We start from the raw sequence: 20,991 nt of genomic DNA, 5'->3' as shown, positions 1-20,991 counted from the left end.
AGTCCTAAATACCTTGCACGCCACACAACCATCGCGTACTCTGGAACACTTCTTGTATCGTTCATCATCGTCAGTCCTAAATACCTTGCACGCCACACAACCATCGCGTACTCTGGAACACTTCATGTATCGTCCATCATCGTCAGTCCTAAATACCTTGCACGCCACACAACCATCCCGTACTCTGGAACACTTCTTGTAGCGTCTATCGTCGTCAGTCCTAAATAACGTGCACGCCATACAGCCATCCCGTACTCTGGAACACCTCTTGTGGCGGCGGCGCGGGACAACAAAATGGGATATGTAGAAACTACCGAAAGTTTTCATTTACTGAATTTCTCACCTGAATGTGTCATCATGACATCACGAGCTTACTCACTTTACGAATGCGTGTGAGGAGCTTATGGAGATCAAAATTAAAGAAAGCTTTAATTTTTAACATGATTAAGAATACATTATTAATTACCCCAATCAAATACTGAAGATCATCAATTTGACCCAATGTCTTTGGACAACGACAAGCCACAAGACCATCCTCTACCGACAACAACACACGACTACTACTATTACTGCTGCTGCTGCTGCTGCTGCTACTACTCATACGACCAATTGTCCTTCTTTGATGCTTGTAAAACATCTTCGCCATCATCGATATATATGTATATACATTACATGTATACATAAATTTCTACATTTGTTTGTGCGTATACTTGTACACAAAGGTAATGCTGATGAACAATACTCCTTTGTTCTTATCATTCATGCCTGGTTTCCTGACTGTGTATTCCCCCAAAGAACTCTTGGTTTTCGGTAACATTCCTTTGATACACTCTTGAAAAGGTCCACTTCGTGGGAACTAACTTAGCCGTGGCCATGCTCTCAGCGAATCCCTGGACAGCTAATCTGTTTTGTCCTCCTGATTGCTGTCGCGGACCGTACACCTCCATGCATCATCTCCGAATATTATACAATCGTCCCCTTATTTTGGAATCAAATGGATTATCTTGACTGATTATTCTCTGGCGTTGATGTTTTTTTAATTTAAGACGCCTCACAATCAGTTTTGACAAGTACAACATTTTTTAATCATGGGACATAAAACGTGAGCGTGGCTAGGCATTACCAAACATCTAGTTGGAATACAGTCGCCAAGTAACATTAAAGTGTGCTTTTTGAAACGTTTATGCAGCTTCAGTTCATACAACTAGGTTGACGATGACCACTTGGTCTTACATTATCTCTACTGCCTTTGAATTACCTTTTGGAAGATCCCCCTTTTCCTCAAAGGAAGGTGTTTGAACTTGGTAAAAGCTGATTGGTATGTTTATCTTGTCTCAGAGAATCTGATGATTGGGGTGATCTTTGGTGTGGTTTGATACAGGAGATGCGGAGTTATGTTTGGAAACCGAGCTTTGGAGTACTGTGATGCAAAGTGGTGTGGTAGTGATGCTTCGCCTTTGCCCCCAGTCAGTCATCCATACCATCTTGTCATCAGGTATATATCCATCTTCATGTACTAACAGGCACATGCAGGGTTGTCACGTATCAGGTATATATCAAGCTTCATGTACTAACAGGTACATGCAGGGTTGTCACGTATCAGGTATATATCCATCTTCATGTACTAACAGGTACATGCAGGGTTGTCACGTGTCAAGGATATAGCCACCTTCATGTCCTAACAGGCACGTGCAGGGTTGTCACGTTTCAGATATATATCAAGCTTCATGTACTAACAGGTACATGCAGGGTTGTCACGTGTCAGATATATATCAAGCTTCATGTACTAACAGGTACATGCAGGGTTGTCACGTGTCAGGTATATATCAAGCTTCATCTACTAACAGGTACATGCAGGGTTGTCACGTGTCAGATATATATCAAGCTTCATGTACTAACAGGCACGTGCAGGGTTGTCACGTGTCAGATATATATCAAGCTTCATGTACTAACAGGTACATGCAGGGTTGTCACGTGTCAGGTATATATCAAGCTTCATGTACTAACAGGTACATGCAGGGTTGTCACGTATCAGGTATATATCAAGCTTCATGTACTAATAGGTACATGCAGGGTTGTCACGGACAAAGAAATTGCCGTAATAAAACAACGTGTATTAGATGGGAATTTATTAACCTTACAGGGGCGGCAGGGTAATCTCGTGGTTAAAGCTTTCGACACGCTGGAGGGTAGATTCCTCACAAGCTTACATGTGGTAAGCCAACTGGTGTTTCCTTGCTACTGTGCTTCTGTTAGCAGAGTAAAACCATACTTACTATTTAGCTAAATAACACAAGGAGGATAACATGGTATGGTTTGATTGAGTGACGTATCCGATGCATGTGCCTTGTTATGACATAAATAGAAGGCTCTAAACCAAGTAAAGAACCATAATTTGGATAATTGTTTTCTTTCAAATAACATTTCAGAAGAGCAAATGGAATTCAGAATTTCAAGTCTTACAAAATACATTTGAAATGCGATGTGTGCAGGTATGATCTGATGTATATATACATTGCAGAGATTCTGATATTTAAATGTCTGTTCTGTACTAATAAATGTAGTTATCAAGATATCCTTGTAATTTTTTTTCGCCCAACCGTAGATACACTTACATATCTTACACACAGCTGGCCTTTATGGTATTACTATCAAATAATACTACTGATAGTATTATTGATATATCATGTAATGACATTATATGCATTGTCTGTACGTGACGCCACGTGATATCCCAGGAAAATCCAGTCTAAACCTATCCCATTGAGTAGGATGGGCTTGTCACAACACTGTCACATTCTATCTGATGATATAAATGGACACTATTGCATAGGACATAATATTTGCTACTCATGCGTCAAATTTGGAAATGTCAACCACAAAACTGTTTGAGAGATTTACCGAGGCACTTAAACAACAATTGAGGAAGAGCGGCATGAAATATTCGTAGAAAGACCTTGCTCGATGGTACCTCAACAGTTGTGAAATGTATACACCAAAGACAGGAGCTGCTGAAATATTGCTCAACCAAAGGGAAAAGTTGTTTTATTCGAGAATTGAATTCATCCCCCTAGTCATACAGTCTTGTGGATTGTTGTCACTCGGAATCTTAATGCATAGATTTAACTATCAAACAGGTAAAGCGGTTTGACTGGTCTCCTTTGTATCTAGCTCAAGTGGGTAAATCAGCGGAAAGGAATTAGCGATTTGATCTTTATACAACGACATAAAATTATCGATATACCTGAGGCATAAGTTAAGCCACTTGCCCAAATTCTCTTGTCTGATTTTGCCAATCCGAAAAGAAATTCCAATTCATATACATCGAGATCAGATAAGCGAGAAGGTGAACATTATTAGTGCTCATGGGGATTTCAACTTTTTTGACTAAATGTCTTATCCTTAAATTCCAAACAGAATTTATCGATGAGGAAGTCCAGCTTTTTTAATATAGTCTCCTCCATAAACTTTAGTTAATCTTTATGACGGGGATTTGGTGGTACACTTGCTCAACCCAGTAATACATCTCTCGATGTTAAAGGAGCTTCAGAATCCAGTACAACAGGGGAACTGTCATGTCTTCAGGCTTTCTGGGGCCTTGTCAATGGGACTAACTACAAACATTTCATGCAGGACAGCCAGATGTTGGACAGACAGACAGAATTGTTTATTTAAGCCTCACTCATGGTACAGTTGATAAGACATAGTATAAAATACATGAAAACCACGACCAATCGCCCAGCGATTTATGAGAGACTATATACATATAGCTAAGACAATGTATAAACAGTAAACAAACATTAAAATACACAGTAAAAAGGATAACATTATTTATACAAAGTTACACGACGTTTTAATAAAATACTTTGGCAGGTTTTGGCAACGTGAAAGATAAGGTCCTTGTCAGTTAAAACATAGTGTAGCTTCTCTTGCATACTGAGATACTAAATGTTAGAGTTTTGTTGACATTTGGTTAGGTTATCTCTCCGTTCTTCTTCGTATACTGGGCACAATAGAAGGACATGCATTTGGATGACAGCTGGCTGGGACAGACTGGCTTAATCACGCACAACATCACGTACTGCCTTAATCCACCCTGGAAGACATTAAACAGCTTCCTCCTCGCCTTGGGTCTACTTGTTGTTAGATGCTATGACAGCATCCATAATGATTGTAAAGTTGTGATCCCAATTGGTAGGAGGCTGCACAGATACATGCTATGACAGCACCCATAATGATTGTAAAGTTGTGATCCCAATTGGTAGGAGGCTGCACAGATACATGCTATGACACCACCCATAATGATTGTAAAGTTGTGATCCCAATTGGTTGGAGGGTGCACAGATACATGCTATGACAGCATCCATAATGATTGTAAAGTTGTGATCCCAATTGGTAGGAGGCTGCACAGAAACATGCTATGACAGCATCCATAATGATTGTAAAGTTGTGATCCCAATTGGTAGGAGGCTGCACAGAAACATGCTATGACAGCACCCATAATGATTGTAAAGTTGTGATCCCAATTGGTAGGAGGCTGCACAGAAACATGCTATGACAGCATCCATAATGATTGTAAAGTTGTGATCCCAATTGGTTGGAGGGTGCACAGATACATGCTATGACAGCATCCATAATGATTGTAAAGTTGTGATCCCAATTGGTAGGAGGCTGCCCACGAAACATGCTATGACAGCACCCATAATGATTGTAAAGTTGTGATCCCAATTGGTAGGAGGCTGCCCACGATACATGCTATGACAGCACCCATAATGATTGTAAAGTTGTGATCCCAATTGGTTGGAGGGTGCACAGATACATGCTATGACAGCATCCATAATGATTGTAAAGTTGTGATCCCAATTGGTAGGAGGCTGCCCACGAAACATGCTATGACAGCATCCGTAATGATTGTAAAGTTGTGATCCCAATTGGTTGGAGGGTGCACACGATACTTTGGTCCACATTGGAAAACTGACGAAGGTTGTTATTGTCAACAATGAGACGTCGTCTTTGATTATATGATTAACGGTTGGGTAGCAGTATGGTGAGTCTCGACAGCCCTAAGTAGTGGAATTGACAACACGTTCCTGCAATTGAACACATTGGATCAAATTGTGTTCGTATTGGAAAATGTGGGAGGTACAGAAATCACAGTTGTTTGACTGATAATGAATTATTGTTCGAGAAGGTGACGGGTTCTTTGTTTTGCTGTTCTGACATGTCTTCATGTCATAGTGTTCATGGAAACTATTCATTATCTTGCCATATCTCAACAGTGACACAGTGAGTGAGTGAGTGAGTATAGTTTTACGCCGCTTTTAGCTTTTCACCACGCCGGACTGAATCGGTATCATATGTCAGTCTTCCTCATGTAAAGCTACAAACAGTGTTAACACGGAATTAATGTCTGTGGTATTGTTATGAAATTGCAAAACGTGTATTTTAGTTGTAAACATACATTAAATTTGTTTATATTACATATTTGGACAAACATTGTTTTGCCATAAAATTGACAAGCCAGCTATTCTAAAATCCTTTTCATTACATATATGATACCCCGAATGTCTCTCTGTACCAGACCCGTGAAGATCCGGGGTAGAATAGGTCTACAGCAACCCACGCTTGCCGTAAAAGGTGACTATGCTTGTCGTAAGAGGCGTCTAACGGGATCGGGTGGTCAGGCTCGCTGACTTGGTTGATGCATATCATCGTATCCCAATTGCGTGGGTCGATGCTCATGATATTTATTACTGGATTGCCTGGTCCAGACTCGATTATTTACAGACCGCCGTCATATTGCTGAATGCGGCGTTTCACAACCAACATACCAACCAAAGCAACCCTTTGCCATGATCATGAGTGTGGATACATTTCCATGCACTGCACAAGTAGACCCATGTAACCAAATAATTTGGAGTCCTTTAAAACGTGTATATTACCGTTAATGTCAACACTATTCAAAACGTCAGGAAATCGACCTTTTCGTGCATAAATGTCAACAGAGTGGTTTCAGCTGCTAAAAAATAACACGTCTTCCACTGATTCTTATGCTTTAAGTATAGTCTGGTACAGTACTGAAGTTATTGCTTTCTTATGTATATACCTAAACATATATAATCAAAACGATTATGTATGCATTGACAAGTGGAGAGACATTTACATTATCTCTCTGAAACTTCACGATTAACATATTTAAGAGTGAAGGGGTAGTGTACTGCGTAAGCTTAAACATGTCTGGGATGAGATTGAACGACGCCTACGACAGGATTAGAACCAGCCGGTAACGCTAACTCAGTTTGGCCAATCTTTGGCTGACATTTGGAAAAAAACATCTCCCAGGCTGTTTTCAATCCACTGGTGTCTTCAATTTGAGAATGAGGGTGTTGGGCCAGTTTAGCAATAATACAGAAGTATCACAGGGGTTTTTACCAAGAAGGGCTTCAGACATTGTACCCATGTGGGAATCATACCATATTTAGGCCTGATAAGCGAATGCTTTAGTACAATAGCTTCCCAGCCCAGGCGTCCCTATATCAATAACCAGACGATCGAAAGTGACGTGCTGTTGAAATTTATTAAATGTATAGTTTTAATCTTTAAAAAACACATTGATCAATGCAATCAATTAATGTACACCAAGCAATCTTCTTTCTGAAGCAATGGCATTAGAAAACACTTTGTTTCCTCTTAAACTCCATACTGAGGCATTTAACATAAATGATCATGTTAGAAAAACACCATGAAATGGATGTGTATCTAACATGTTTGGAAACATTAAATGTTGATAATAGCTCAACAAAATGCTATTATTTCACATCTCGAATTCGTCAACGATAAAGTCAACCAATCCTCCCTCCTCTTTTGTTAATGCTCAACTTTAAAACCTTACTTCTTCAAAATTACGGAACATAATTTACGATTCCTCTAACAAGAGAGTATCCTATGAGTATGACTTCATATTGATAAAGAGATGCTTTTCAGCGTGCCATTTATGTGGTTTTCACCACTGTTTTGCTTTTTTTGTCCAGTGGAATCAGTTTCGGTGGATGATCGAAGCTAGTTGTTCTCTGGCTGTGACCTGTCATTTTTAAGCTCACTTTGACAAAGATACACGAACTTATGGTATAATAGTGAGTGAGTGAGTGAGTTGGGTTTAACGCCGCTTTTAACAGTATTCCAGTTATATCACGCCGTGTCAGTTTAATGTGGGAAGAAAGCCTGAAGTGATGCAGGTGTCAGACGTTTACCATTGAGATGAAACCCACGAGCACGGGTATGTTGCTGACAAACCTAGAAACATAATCGGGTCGAACCGAAGTTGTAAACGTCTGAGACCTGCATCACTTCGGGCTTTCCTCCCACATTAAGCTGACACGCCGCGATATAACTGGAATACTGTTAAAAGCGGCGTTACACCCAACTCACTAACTCACTCTTCTGCAGATGATAAGGGCCTGAAAAAGCGTTATCAAGAGGACCATGTATATCATTTGCTCCTCGCATGATAACACCCCTAAAACAACCAATTAAAAGCAGACAACAGGGAATGGTAGCTATCATTCCCTCGATGAACACGTAGGTCAGTTTGACATTTGGCCTGGAAACAATGATATTCAATGTACGTCACTATAAGCCCGTCTTTCGACCTTGGCCTCCACTTCATTCAGCATTGTGGGGAGACAACTGAGATCTGGATAAGTGCAAGACATAAGTTTTCAAAAGGCACCACGTATAGTATCATAAAAATGAAAGTGTACGTTTTGAATATGACTTTAACGCACTGCAGAAATCGTGTGAGAAGTGTTACTTAGGTTTAGAACTGGTTGCCATATTCTACCTCCTGAAATAGCTTTAATATAAAAAAATGTCCACTTTGTAAACATCTGACATAGGTAATGAATTCCATTATTCCTTAATGCGTCCATCTTTAGAAAACGAAAGAAAACAATTTTTTAGAAAAAAATGTTTTGTGTCTATTCAATATTTTTACATACATGTATATGTTGTTGAATGATTTTATACATCTCATGCCGCTGATAATGAGTATAAATAAACCTTTAAACTTCAATGAAAGGGAATTCCATTGTCGCAAAGGGCAAAAGCACTGTGGAAATTATATGAAAGGACGGAGGAGGGACGGGGATGCGGCTGCGGATGCGGATGCGGGTTTCGATAGTTTGAAAAAACATTAATCATTACCAGAAAGTACTGGTTCAAACTTTTGCAAAATATATTTTCCAAAGAAATATTGTTGCGGGACATAATGGACATTGTCATGAACATTGATGTGTCGACATGAGGCTAGTCTCGAAGTAAAAGTTTGGTTCCTGCGTATGCCTTCTCTATTCCTCATCTTCGGTTATGTCGAACCTCGGATAACTCGAAATATTTACGTAGGTCCCTTTAACTTCGACACAGTGGTGTTTGACTGTAGATGCGTAGATAGTTTGAAACAGTAGCTGAAAACACAAAAACAAAACACATGTATGGTGACTGCTCCTTTTCCCAAAATGCTGTCTTAAAAAATTGCGATAGACAGATAAAGGAAACCCTGTTTGTAGCAGTCGGGTGGTGTCAGGTTTTATTATGAAACAAATGTTTGCAATCATTACTCTATGTAACATATGGGTGTGAGTGAATTTGGTTTCAGCAATATTCCAGCAATATTCCAGCAACATCACGACGGGACACACCGGAAATGGGCTTCACATTTTGTGGGGAATCGAATGCTTTAACTCAAGGCTACCCCACCGCCCAAGTAGCATTTGGACATTAAATCAATACACACCAGAATATATACTTTTTTTGTGGTATGTCATCCGATTAAAAAAACCGATTTGAAATGACAGGTTTTGTGACAGCATCTCAAAAACTACCTCAGAACATTATCGAGCAGATTGTGTACTATAGATCTACGAGAGTAGTCATTTGCACTCCTTTTTGTTGACGGTGTTGTGAAGTATTTCACGACCTCTCCTATCTTCGTCCTACATGTTTTGTGTTGAGACAAACTCAGTATCACTTAAACGTCAATAATAGTTGAAAGAGTGCGAAATGTAGAACTTTCAAGGTGGGGCATTTCAGTTAACATTTTGCTTTTGTGAAGAGTTGTAAACTGTGTTCGCCTACACTAAACACATATCCCCCCTTTTAATTAGTGGTATATGCACATTGAACCGTATGTCTGTGTCTTGTGTACACTGCGAAAGGATACACGGGACATACGTCGATAGTATGAAATATGTGCGGAGGTATATGGTTTAGTTCTATTTAAGACCGATCGCCTAAGTCGCATTGTTTGAACGCTTGTATATGTATTGCAGACGCCATGATGAAAGAGGAATTCGGTTGCGACATCACGTGCTCCCCAGTTCAATCTCGCGCCACGCCAGTTCTTCCCCCGTGTAGAGTCTGTGATGAGAACGCTTCTGGGTTCCACTATGGCGTCAACACATGCGAGGCATGCAAGGTAATGATGTTTGTTTGTTTGTTTGTTTGTTGTTTAACGCCACACTCAGCTTTATTCCAGCTATATGACGGCGGTCTGTAAATAATGGAGTCTTGACCAGACAATCTAGTGTTTGACATCACGAGTATAGATCCACGCAATTGGGATAGGATGACATGCATCAACCAATTCAGAGAGCCTGACCACCCGATCCCGTTAGTCGCCTCTTACGACAAGCATGGGTTGCTGAAGACCTGAACGGGATCGGGTGGTCAGGCTCGCTGACTTGGTTGATGCAAGTTATCGTATCTCCATTGCGTAGATCGATGCTCATGATGTCAATCACTGGATTGTCTGGTCCAGACTCGATTATTTACAGACTGCCGTCGTATAGGTGTAATGTTGCTGAGTGCGGGGTGAATCCCAAATGCCACAGTGGTGAGTCCCGAATACCTCTAAATAGACCCCGAATCCCGAGTACCAAAAGGGGGTAGGCAGCCGGACAATGAGCACAAATAGCATGTTTTTTCGCCGCACTTAGCAATATTCCAGCAATATCACGGCGGGGGACACCAACAAATGGGCTTCCCAAATTGTACCCATGTCGGGAATCGAACCTTCTGCGTGACGAGCAAACGCTTTAACCACAATACTACCCCATTGCCCCTTGTCAGTTAGTAAATACCTGATCAAGCACAAATGACACAGGATTTACTTAAAACGTGAGTTGTGATGTTATTTAAAGCAAGCCAAATGTATTATGTCTTATTCCTGTCTCGTCAGCTTATAAACAATGCTGATTTGTATTACCTATTTAACACTGAACTGTCAGGGAACATAGGATTATTACCTCACAATGTAACATTTACGAATAATATTTTGTTTTCTTGTTGATTAACGCAGTACTCAGCGATATTCAAGCTATATGACAGCGGTCTGTAAACAATCGAGTCTGGACCAGACAATCTCATGATTGACATCTTTTGCATTTTGGGATACGATAACATGCATCCACCAAGTTAGCGATAAATTGGGATACGATAACATGCATCCACCAAGTTAGCGATCAATTGGGATACAATTACATTCATTCATCAAGTTAGCGATCAATTGGGATACAATAGCATGCATCCACCAAATTAGCGATCAACTGGGATATGATAACATGCATCCACCAAGTTAGTGATCAATTGAGATACAATAACATGCATCCACCATGTTGGCGATCAATTTGGATACGATAACATGCATCCACGAAGTTAGCGATCAATTGGCATACGACGGCATGCATCCACGAAGTTAGCAATCAATTGGGGTACAATAACATGCTTCCACCAAGTTAGCGATCAATTGGGATATAATAACATGCATCCACCAAGTAAGCGATCATTTGGGATATGACGGCATGCATCCACCAAGTTAGAAATCAATTGGGATACAATAACATGCATCCACCAAGTTAGCGATCAATTGGGATATGATTACATGCATTCACCAAGTTAGCGATCAATTGGGATATGATTACATGCATCCACCAAGTTAGCGATCAATTGGGATACAATAACATGCATCCACCAAGTTCGCGATCAGCTGGGATACGATAACATGCATCCACCAAGTTAGCGATCAATTGGGATATGATAACATGCATCCCGCAAGTTAGCGATCAATTGGGATACAATAACATGCATCCACCAAGTTAGCGATCAATTGGGATATGATAACATGCATCCACCAAGTTAGCGATCAATTGGGATATGATAACATGCATCCATCAAGTTAGCGATCAATTGGGATATGATAACATGCATCCACCAAGTTAGCGATCAATCGGGATATGATAACATGCATCCACCAAGTTAGCGATCAATTGGGATATGATAACATGCATCCACCAAGTTAGCGATCAATTGGGATATGATAACATGCATCCACCAAGTCAGCGATCAATTGGGATATGATAACATGCATCCACCAAGTTAGCGATCAATTGGGATATGATAACATGCATCCACCAAGTTAGCGATCAATTGGGATATGATAACATGCATCCACCAAGTTAACTATCAATTGGGATATGATAACATGCATCCACCAAGTCAACGATCAATTGGAATATGATAACATGCATCCACCAAGTTAACGATCAATTGGGATATGATAACATGCATCCACCAAGTTAGCGATCAATTGAGATACGATAACATGCATCCACCAATTTAGTGATCAATTGGGATACAATAACATGCATCCACCAAGTTAGCGATCAATCGGGATACAATAACATGCATCCATCAAGTTAGCGATCAATTGGGATAGGATAACATGCATCCACCAAGTTAGTGATCAATTGGGATACAATAACATGCATCTATCAAGTTAGCGATCAACTGGGATACAATAACATGCATCCACCAAGTTAGCGATCAGCTGGGATACGATAACATGCATCCACTAAGTTAGCGATCAATTGGGATATGATTACATGCATTCACCAAGTTAGAAATCAATTGGGATACAATAACATGCATCCACCAAATTAGCGATCAATTGGGATATGATAACATGCATCCACCACGTCAGCGATCAACTGGCATACGATAACATGCATCCCGTGAGTCGCGTCTTACGACAAGCATAGTCGCCTCTTACGACAAGCATAGTCACCTCTTACGACAAGCATAGTCGCCTCTTACGACAAGCATAGTCGCCTCTTACGACAAGCATAGTCGCCTCTTACGACAAGCATAGTCACCTCTTACGACAAGCATAGTCACCTCTTACGACAAGCATAGTCGCCTCTTACGACAAGCATAGTCACCTCTTACGACAAGCATAGTCACCTCTTACGACAAACAATTCTAACCCACATCTTTACGGGTTTGTTGAAGAATAAGATCATAATAATATATTCCTTATTAAATGGACACCTTAAACATAAAAACAAGTCAGTTCCATGAATAATTCTTACTTCAAATAAATTTTGTCATGAAGCAACATCTGTCATACAATTTTGAAATCAAGAAATATCATATCAATACTCAAATAGATGTTGTTTCGGTTCAAAATACAACTGACATTGATATTGATATTAAAATATATTGTTTTGACCCCTGCTCGGCTATTACGTCATACAAAATGTATTATATGCTGTTATACCTGTATTAAGAATCTTGCAAATTCATTGGTTAATTCCTACCACGTGAAGAAACAATACATTTCAAAGGAGACCCCGAAATCGTTTGACTGGCACTGACCTCGAATATTGACTTGTCACATGATCAGTATTGACCTCTCGTGACGAATGTTGACATGAAAACATGATGGCGTCTGGTACGAACATTTCATGGATCGCAGCTAAGTCACTGTTATATAACAGAAGACGGTTTAAAGACTTCTTAAACTTTAAAGTGAATTTCGGTATAACAAAGCGAATGATTACTCTTGACGAGGTCAATATGCGAAAACAAGTACTCTCGGACCCGAAACCTTTCTCGGTCAGACAACCTCAGGGGCTGAGTCTCTTGTTCTTGTTTTCGCCTACTGACCTCGTCAAGAGTATGTTTTTGTATAATAATATTCAGAAAGTATGCGGTATGCAGAATTGCGTGTGTTTTTTGGCCTCACTTTGCCCTTTCACATTCATAATCTCATAAATCCAGCAACTTCCTCGGCTTGTTCTCAGAAACCTAAGAGTTATTGTTGACGTTTTGTCACAGTGAAATTTCATATGCATCAAGTAAGTATGTACGTGAATGTCCAAGGATATATATCCAAGGATATATGGCCATTGTCTGAGTGTTTTACATTTTAAACTGCCAATGACTTTTGACCTTCACATATGTCCCTTTGTTGCACTTTGAAAAAACAACAACAAATGGGTAATTAATATTTAACGACCATATTTTACAATAAAAACAAGTAATCATGGCATTACAAAAACATTTTATCGACACATCAAAGTTACATTCAATAGAATGTATAGATATCAGAATAGATCTTCGGCAACCTCTGCTTGTCGTAAGAGGCGACGAACGGGATCGGGTGGTCAGGTTCACTGACTTGATTGATGCATGTCATCGTATCCCAACTGCATGGATCGATGCTCATGATGTCAATCACTAGATTGTCTGGTCCAGACTCGATAGTTTACATTCCGCCGTAATATAGCTGGAATATTGATGAGTGCGGCGTTAAACAACAAACAAACTGCTTATAACATGGGCTGACACCACCTCCATCCAGAGCTAAACCCCCTCAGTGGAGAACATGCATACAGTGACTCTCGCCCCTCAGCTTCCTGCACGATCCCCAGCAGGATTCACATCATCACTTCTGCTGCAGGTGCTTGCCAATATTTAAAAAAAAACATGCTCAGAGACCCTTGCGGATCCAGGGTAGAATGTATCCCCAGCACTCCTTCACTGGTCGACCCGTGCAGATCCTGGATATTATATTCTATACTTTGCATAATGCAACAGACCCGTGCAGATCCTGGATATTATATTCTATACTTTGCATAATGCAACAGACCCGTGCAGATCCTGGATATTATATTCTATACTTTGCATAATGCAACAGACCCGTGCAGATCCTGGATATTATATTCTATACTTTGCATAATGCAACAGACCCGTGAAGATCCGGGGTAGAATAGGTCTTCAGCAACCCATGCTTGCCGTAAAAGGCGACTATGCTTGTCGTTAGAGGCGACTAACGGGATCGGGTGGTCAGGCTCGCTGACTTGGTTGATGCATGTCATCGATCCCAATTGCGTGGATCGATGCTCAAGATATCAATCACTTGATTGTCTGGTCCAGGCTCGATTATTTACAGATCGCCGTCATAAAGCTGGAATATTGATGAGTGCAGCGTAAAATAACAAACCAAACCAACCCTTACTGGTCGTAAGAAGCGATCGATCAGGCAGCCTATGGTTGCCCCTGGGAGGACAGGGGGCGGTCGGGTATCCTAGTGGTTAAAGCGTCCGCTCGTCACGCCGAAGACCCGATATGGGTACAAAGTGTGAAGCCCATTTCTGGTTCCCCCGTCGTGATATTGCTGGAATATTGCTAAAAGCGGCGTAAAACCATTCTCACTCACTCACTCCTGGGATGACGGGGTTGTTGAGGGCACTCGTTCCTTTCGCCAATACATTACTTGACCAGTGCTTCACCTGGACGATGGTAGGATAATTCCGTCTGACCATGCCGAGCCCTGAGCGTCATTTTGGTCGGCACAATTGGTTTGAAAATTATAATTCCTATTAATATGTGTGTTTGAAATATTTGCCTCGAGTATCAAAGCCGAGAAGGGGTTGGGTCAATCTGCCAATCTGGTGGTGTATCATTTTGACATCCTTGCATGGCCTGCTTGAGGTTAAATGCATTTAGCATTGGCTTTGTTTACGCTCTATGCATATGACTTGGTTGACTGTCTATTATTATACTCCGTATGGATCGATGCTCGTAAAATCAATCACTGTTTTGTCTGGTCCAGCCTAAATTGTTTACAGACAGCCTTTATATAGCTGGACTATTGCTGATTGCGGCGTTAAACAATAAGCAAACACACATTGATGATATACAGTCAAGTCTCGTTAATCCGACATCGTTGGTTGCACATGATTGTGTCGGATTAACGGAGTACGCTGATCACTGTGTCGGATTAACGAGACTGATTAATGAGTGATTTCGGCAATTCGTTGCAAATTAGGTGTGTCGGAGTCGGAGTGCGAGACTGTCGGATTAACGGGACTAAATAGCACTGAATCAATCGGTTCCCATCATTTGTGTCGGATAAAGCCGAGTGTCGGATAAACGAGTGTCGGATTAACGAGACTTGACTGTATGCTATTAATGAATTAATAATCATTTTGTGCCTATCAATAATATTATTTTTCAGGGATTCTTTCGACGGAGCATGCTACGACGAGAGAAATACAAATGTCTTGGAAATGGCAACTGCGACATATCACTGGCAAGAAGAAATGGCTGTCCATACTGCAGATATAAGAAATGTCTGGCAGTCGGCATGTCAAAACACGGTAACTGTTCATGTTTCATTTCCCATGTATTATGATGATGATAATGATGATGATGATGATGATTATGATGATCGTAATGGCGATAATGGCCATGGAAGTAGTAGTGATGGGGTTTGACATAGATATGTAGCTGTCGATATATCAGCAGTAGGTGTGTCTGTACATACAGGAATAAAAGTAGGTGTGTCTGTAGATATGCAGCTACATATGCATAGTGGCTGTAGGTGTAGCCTTAGATATGTAGCTGTAGATATCGTTGTAGTTACATGTTTGTATGTAGATGTATAGTAATACCAATAGGTGTGTCTGTAGATATGACGCTGTCGATATCGCAGTAGGTGTGTCTAAATAGGTAGCTGTAGATACAGTGGTAGTAGATGTGTATGTAAAATGTAGCTTTAGGTGTAGTGATGATGGATGTGTGTATACATATAGTAGTAGTAGTAGAAGAAGTAGTAGTAGTAGCGGTAGTAGTAGTAGAAGTAGTAGTAGTAGTAGTAGTAGTAGTAGTAGCAGTAGTAGTAGTAGTAGTAATAGTAGTAGTATGGTTGTAGTAGGTGTGTGTGTAGATATGTAGCTTTAGGTATGATTGTAGTAGGTGTGTGTCTGTGTAGATATGTAGCTTTAGGTATGGTGGTAGTAGGAGTATGTGTGTAGATATGTAGCTTTAGGTATGGTTGTAGTAGGAGTGTGTGTGTAGATATGTAGCTTTAGGTATGGTTGTAGTAGGTGTATGTGTGTAGATATGTAGCTTTAGGTATGGTGGTAGTAGGTGTGTCTGTGTAGATATGTAGCTTTAGGTATGGTTGTAGTAGGTGTGTGTGTGTAGATATGTAGCTTTAGGTATGGTTGTAGTAGGTGTGTGTGTGTAGATATGTAGCTTTAGGTATGGTTGTAGTAGGTGTATGTGTGTAGATATGTAGCTTTAGGTATGGTTGTAGTAGGTGTGTGTGTGTAGATATGTAGCTTTAGGTATGGTTGTAGTAGGTGTATGTGTGTAGATATGTAGCTTTAGGTATGGTGGTAGTAGGTGTATGTGTGTAGATATGTAGCTTTAGGTATAGTGGTAGTAGGTGTGTGTGTAGATATGTAGCTTTAGGTATGGTGGTAGAAGGTGTGAGTGTGTAGATATGTAGCTTTAGGTATGGTTGTAGTGTGTGTCTGTGTAAATATGTAGCTTTAGGTATGGTGGTAGTAGGTGTATGTGTGTAGATATGTAGCTTTAGGTATGGTGGTAGTAGGTGTGAGTGTGTAGATATGTAGCTTTAGGTATGGTGGTAGTAGGTGTGAGTGTGTAGATATGTAGCTTTAGGTATGGTGGTAGTAGGTGTGTGTGTAGATATGTAGCTTTAGGTGTGGTGGTAGTAGGTGTGTGTGTGTAGATATGTAGCTTTAGGTATAGTGGTAGTAGGTGTATGTGTGTAGATATGTAGCTTTAGGTATGGTTGTAGTAGGAGTATGTGTGTAGATATGTAGCTTTAGGTATGGTGGTAGTAGGTGTATATGTGTAGATATGTAGCTTTAGGTATGGTTGTAGTACGTGTATGTGTGTAGATATGTAGCTTTAGGTATGGTGGTAGAAGGTGTGAGTGTGTAGATATGTAGCTTTTGGTATGGTTGTAGTGTGTGTCTGTGTAAATATGTAGCTTTAGGTATGGTTGTAGTAGGTGTGTGTGTAGATATGTAGCTTTAGGTATGGTGGTAGTAGGTGTGAGTGTGTAGATATGTAGCTTTAGGTATGGTGGTAGTAGGTGAATGTGTGGAGATATGTAGCTTTAGGTATGTTGGTAGTAGGTGTGAGTGTGTAGATATGTAGCTTTAAGTATGGTGGTAGTAGGTGTATGTGTGTAGATATGTAGCTTTATGTATGGTGGTAGTAGGTGAATGTGTGGAGATATGTAACTTTAGGTATGGTGGTAGTAGGAGTGTGTGTGTAGATATGTAGCTTTAGGTATAGTGGTAGTAGGTGTGTGTGTAGATATTTAACTTTAGGTATGGTTGTAGTAGGAGTGTGTGTGTAGATATGTAGCTTTAGGTATAGTGGTAGTAGGTGTGTGTGTAGATATGTAGCTTTAGGTATGGTTGTAGTAGGTGTATGTGTGTAGATATGTAGCTTTAGGTATGGTGGTAGTAGGAGTATGTGTGTAGATATGTAGCTTTAGGTATGGTGGTAGTAGGTGTGTGTGTAGATATGTAGCTTTAGGTATGTTGGTAGTAGGTGTATGTGTGTAGATATGTAGCTTTAGGTATGGTGGTAGTAGGTGTGTGTGTAGATATGTAGCTTTAGGTATGGTTGTAGTAGGTGTATATGTGTAGATATGTAGCTTTAGGTATGGTTGTAGTAGGTGTATGTGTGTAGATATGTACCTTAAGGTATGGTGGTAGTAGGAGTATGTGTGTAGATATGTAGCTTTAGGTATGGTGGTAGTAGGTGTGTGTGTAGATATGTAGCTTTAGGTATGTTGGTAGTAGGTGTATGTGTGTAGATATGTAGCTTTAGGTATGGTGGTAGTAGGTGTGTGTGTAGATATGTAGCTTTAGGTATGGTTGTAGTAGGTGTATATGTGTAGATATGTAGCTTTAGGTATGGTGGTAGTAGGTGTGTGTGTGTAGATATGTAGCTTTAGGTATGTTGGTAGTAGGTGTGTGTCTGTGTAGATATGTAGCTTTAGGTATGGTTGTAGTAGGTGTATGTGTGTAGATATGTAGCTTTAGGTATAGTGGTAGTAGGTGTGTGTGTGTAGATATGTAGCTTTAGGTATGGTGGTAGTAGGTGTATGTGTGTAGATATGTAGCTTTAGGTATGGTTGTAGTAGGTGTATGTGTGTAGATATGTAGCTTTAGGTATGGTGGTAGTAGGTGTGTGTGTGTAGATATGTAGCTTTAGGTATGGTGGTAGTAGGAGTATATGTGTAGATATGTAGCTTTAGGTATGGTGGTAGTAGGTGTATGTGTGTAGATATGTAGCTTTAGGTATGGTGGTAGTAGGAGTATGTGTGTAGATATGCAGCTTTAGGTATGGTGGTAGTAGGAGTATGTGTGTAGATATGTAGCTTTAGGTATGGTTGTAGTAGGAGTATGTGTGTAGATATGTAGCTTTAGGTATGGTGGTAGTAGGAGTATGTGTGTAGATATGTAGCTTTAGGTATGGTTGTAGTAGGAGTGTGTGTGTAGATATGTAGCTTTAGGTATGGTGGTAGTAGGTGTATGTGTGTAGATATGTAGCTTTAGGTATAGTGGTAGTAGGTGTGTGTGTGTAGATATGTAGCTTTAGGTATGGTGGTAGTAGGAGTGTGTGTGTAGATATGTAGCTTTAGGTATGGTGGTAGTAGGTGTATGTGTGTAGATATGTAGCTTTAGGTATGGTTGTAGTAGGAGTGTGTGTGTAGATATGTAGCTTTAGGTATAGTGGTAGTAGGTGTGTGTGTGTAGATATGTAGCTTTAGGTATGGTGGTAGTAGGTGTATGTGTGTAGATATGTAGCTTTAGGTATGGTGGTAGTAGGAGTGTGTGTGTAGATATGTAGCTTTAGGTATAGTGGTAGTAGGTGTGTGTGTGTAGATATGTAGCTTTAGGTATGGTGGTAGTAGGTGTATATGTGTAGATATGTAGCTTTAGGTATGGTGGTAGTAGGTGTATATGTGTAGATATGTAGCTTTAGGTATGGTGGTAGTAGGTGTATATGTGTAGATATGTAGCTTTAGGTATGGTGGTAGTAGGTTTGTGTGTGGAGATATGTAGCTTTAGGTATGGTGGTAGTAGGTTTGTGTGTGTACATATGTAGCTTTAGGTATGGTGGTAGTAGGTTTGTGTGTTGAGATATGTAGCTTTAGGTATGGTGGTTGTAGGTGTATATGTGTAGATATGAAGCTTTAGGTATAGTTGTAGTGGTAGAAGGTGTGAATGAATGAATTGGTGATCTTTATTTCCTCCATTAATTTCGGAGAGTGATATACATTTGGAATCATGTTAACACAGCACATTTACAAGAACGTCATACAGAGAAATTGGCAATACTGAATATTTACATGTCTTGGTCCTGGTATGAAATATACTGTCTATACACAGATCGTTGATCGCAGGTTGCAGTACCTTTTATCTCGTGATACAGAAGATATGAATTCAGCCCAGCTGTCAAGGCTCATATCCTCTACAAAAGGGGCAAACCACCTAGTAACGTCACAAGTTTTACTTCGTCATCTGCACAGCCTCAAAACATATGCATTGTTCGAGGTTTAAAGTGTCATATAGATGCTCATAGAGGGTGTTCCTTGCATCAGCTAAAGCCTTGGTATTTCCCGCTATACCGCCTGAAGAGCCACCCCGAACTGGGCCACATTGTTTGTACTGGATCTCCAGCGAACACATCCAGCAGAGGCTCTATTGGGCACAAGCTGGGGACTTAGCGGGCCTTCTCGCTGGAGATTATCGGTGACGACCTGGACACGATGTGGACTGTATTAGTAATCTTGCAGTTCAAAATGTCTGACGATAATTCTAGCGAATGGTACAAAGACAGGACGCACCGTTTCATCATTACTAGTATATCCCTGGCCAGTCATATGTTCATTCACAATAACCAAATCAGTTCGCCTGCCATGTGTGGAACCGCCCCACACCATGACACTACCGCCCCACACCATGACACTACCGCCCCACACCATGACACTACCGCCCCACACCATGACACTACCGCCCCACACCATGACACTACCGCCCCACACCATGACACTACCGCCCTACACCATGACACTACCGCCCCACACCATGACACTACCGCCCCACACCATGACACTACCGCCCCACACCATGACACTACCGCCCCAAACCATGACACTACCGCCCCACACCATGACACTACCGCCCCTTACTGATCATGGTCAACGGTAGATTTTGAAAGTCGCCTTTCTTTTATTGAATGGAATTCTCTGTTGATGACAGGAGCAGATGTGAATCAATTTCGTAGTGTAATGAGACGATCTTGTCTGGGTGTCCCTCCACACCCAGGTTTCATTAAAATCCATCCCTGTGACGGTACGTGTCCGACAGACGAGAAATTACCCTTTTTGATTTGCCAAACATTTGAGCAACCTGGGATATTGACCCCCCCCCCCGCTCCAATTCGCCATTTCGTTTGTTCTTTGAGATACTGCCTTTGGGGCATAAGTAATTGCCAGTTCCCCTTTAGGCGCCGACATTTTGGTTTCTTTGAGCAAGTGCAACACGTGCTATTTATGTATTGTATAAAATTACATTTTGATTAGATGTTGCGTTCAGATGCAACGCCACGGTATTGTAAACGTAGTTCCCTTACTTTTTGTCGGTATTATATAGTGACAGAAGTAGGTGTGTCTGTAGGCATGTAACTGTCGATATAATGGCAGTTGCAGGTTGTAGTAGTAAATATGTAGTGATGTAGTGGTAATAGTTGCAGTCGTAGGTGTGGCTCCAGAAAGAGTAGTAGCAGGTGTCGCTGTAGATCTAGGAGTAACAG

General features: G+C 40.7%; 1 protein-coding gene across 2 annotated transcripts in view; it reads left to right on the top strand.

The window, feature by feature from the left end:
* LOC124132903 (nuclear receptor subfamily 1 group D member 2-like) overlaps positions 1-20,991 on the top strand; it is a 71,739-nt gene that overhangs the window by 37,983 nt on the left and 12,765 nt on the right. For both annotated transcript variants that reach the window (XM_046497063.2, XM_046497064.2), the window contains exons 3-4: positions 9,327-9,472; positions 15,356-15,497. In XM_046497063.2, coding sequence (XP_046353019.1) covers positions 9,332-9,472; positions 15,356-15,497 — 283 coding nt within the window. In that variant the 5' untranslated portion in view covers positions 9,327-9,331. The remainder of the gene's footprint in view (positions 1-9,326; positions 9,473-15,355; positions 15,498-20,991) is intronic.

Source organism: Haliotis rufescens, unplaced genomic scaffold (assembly GCF_023055435.1).
Source record: "Haliotis rufescens isolate VD_foot unplaced genomic scaffold, xgHalRufe1.0.p SCAF_18, whole genome shotgun sequence".
Lineage (NCBI taxonomy): Eukaryota > Metazoa > Mollusca > Gastropoda > Lepetellida > Haliotidae > Haliotis > Haliotis rufescens.
This window is presented reverse-complemented; position numbering and strand designations above follow the sequence as displayed.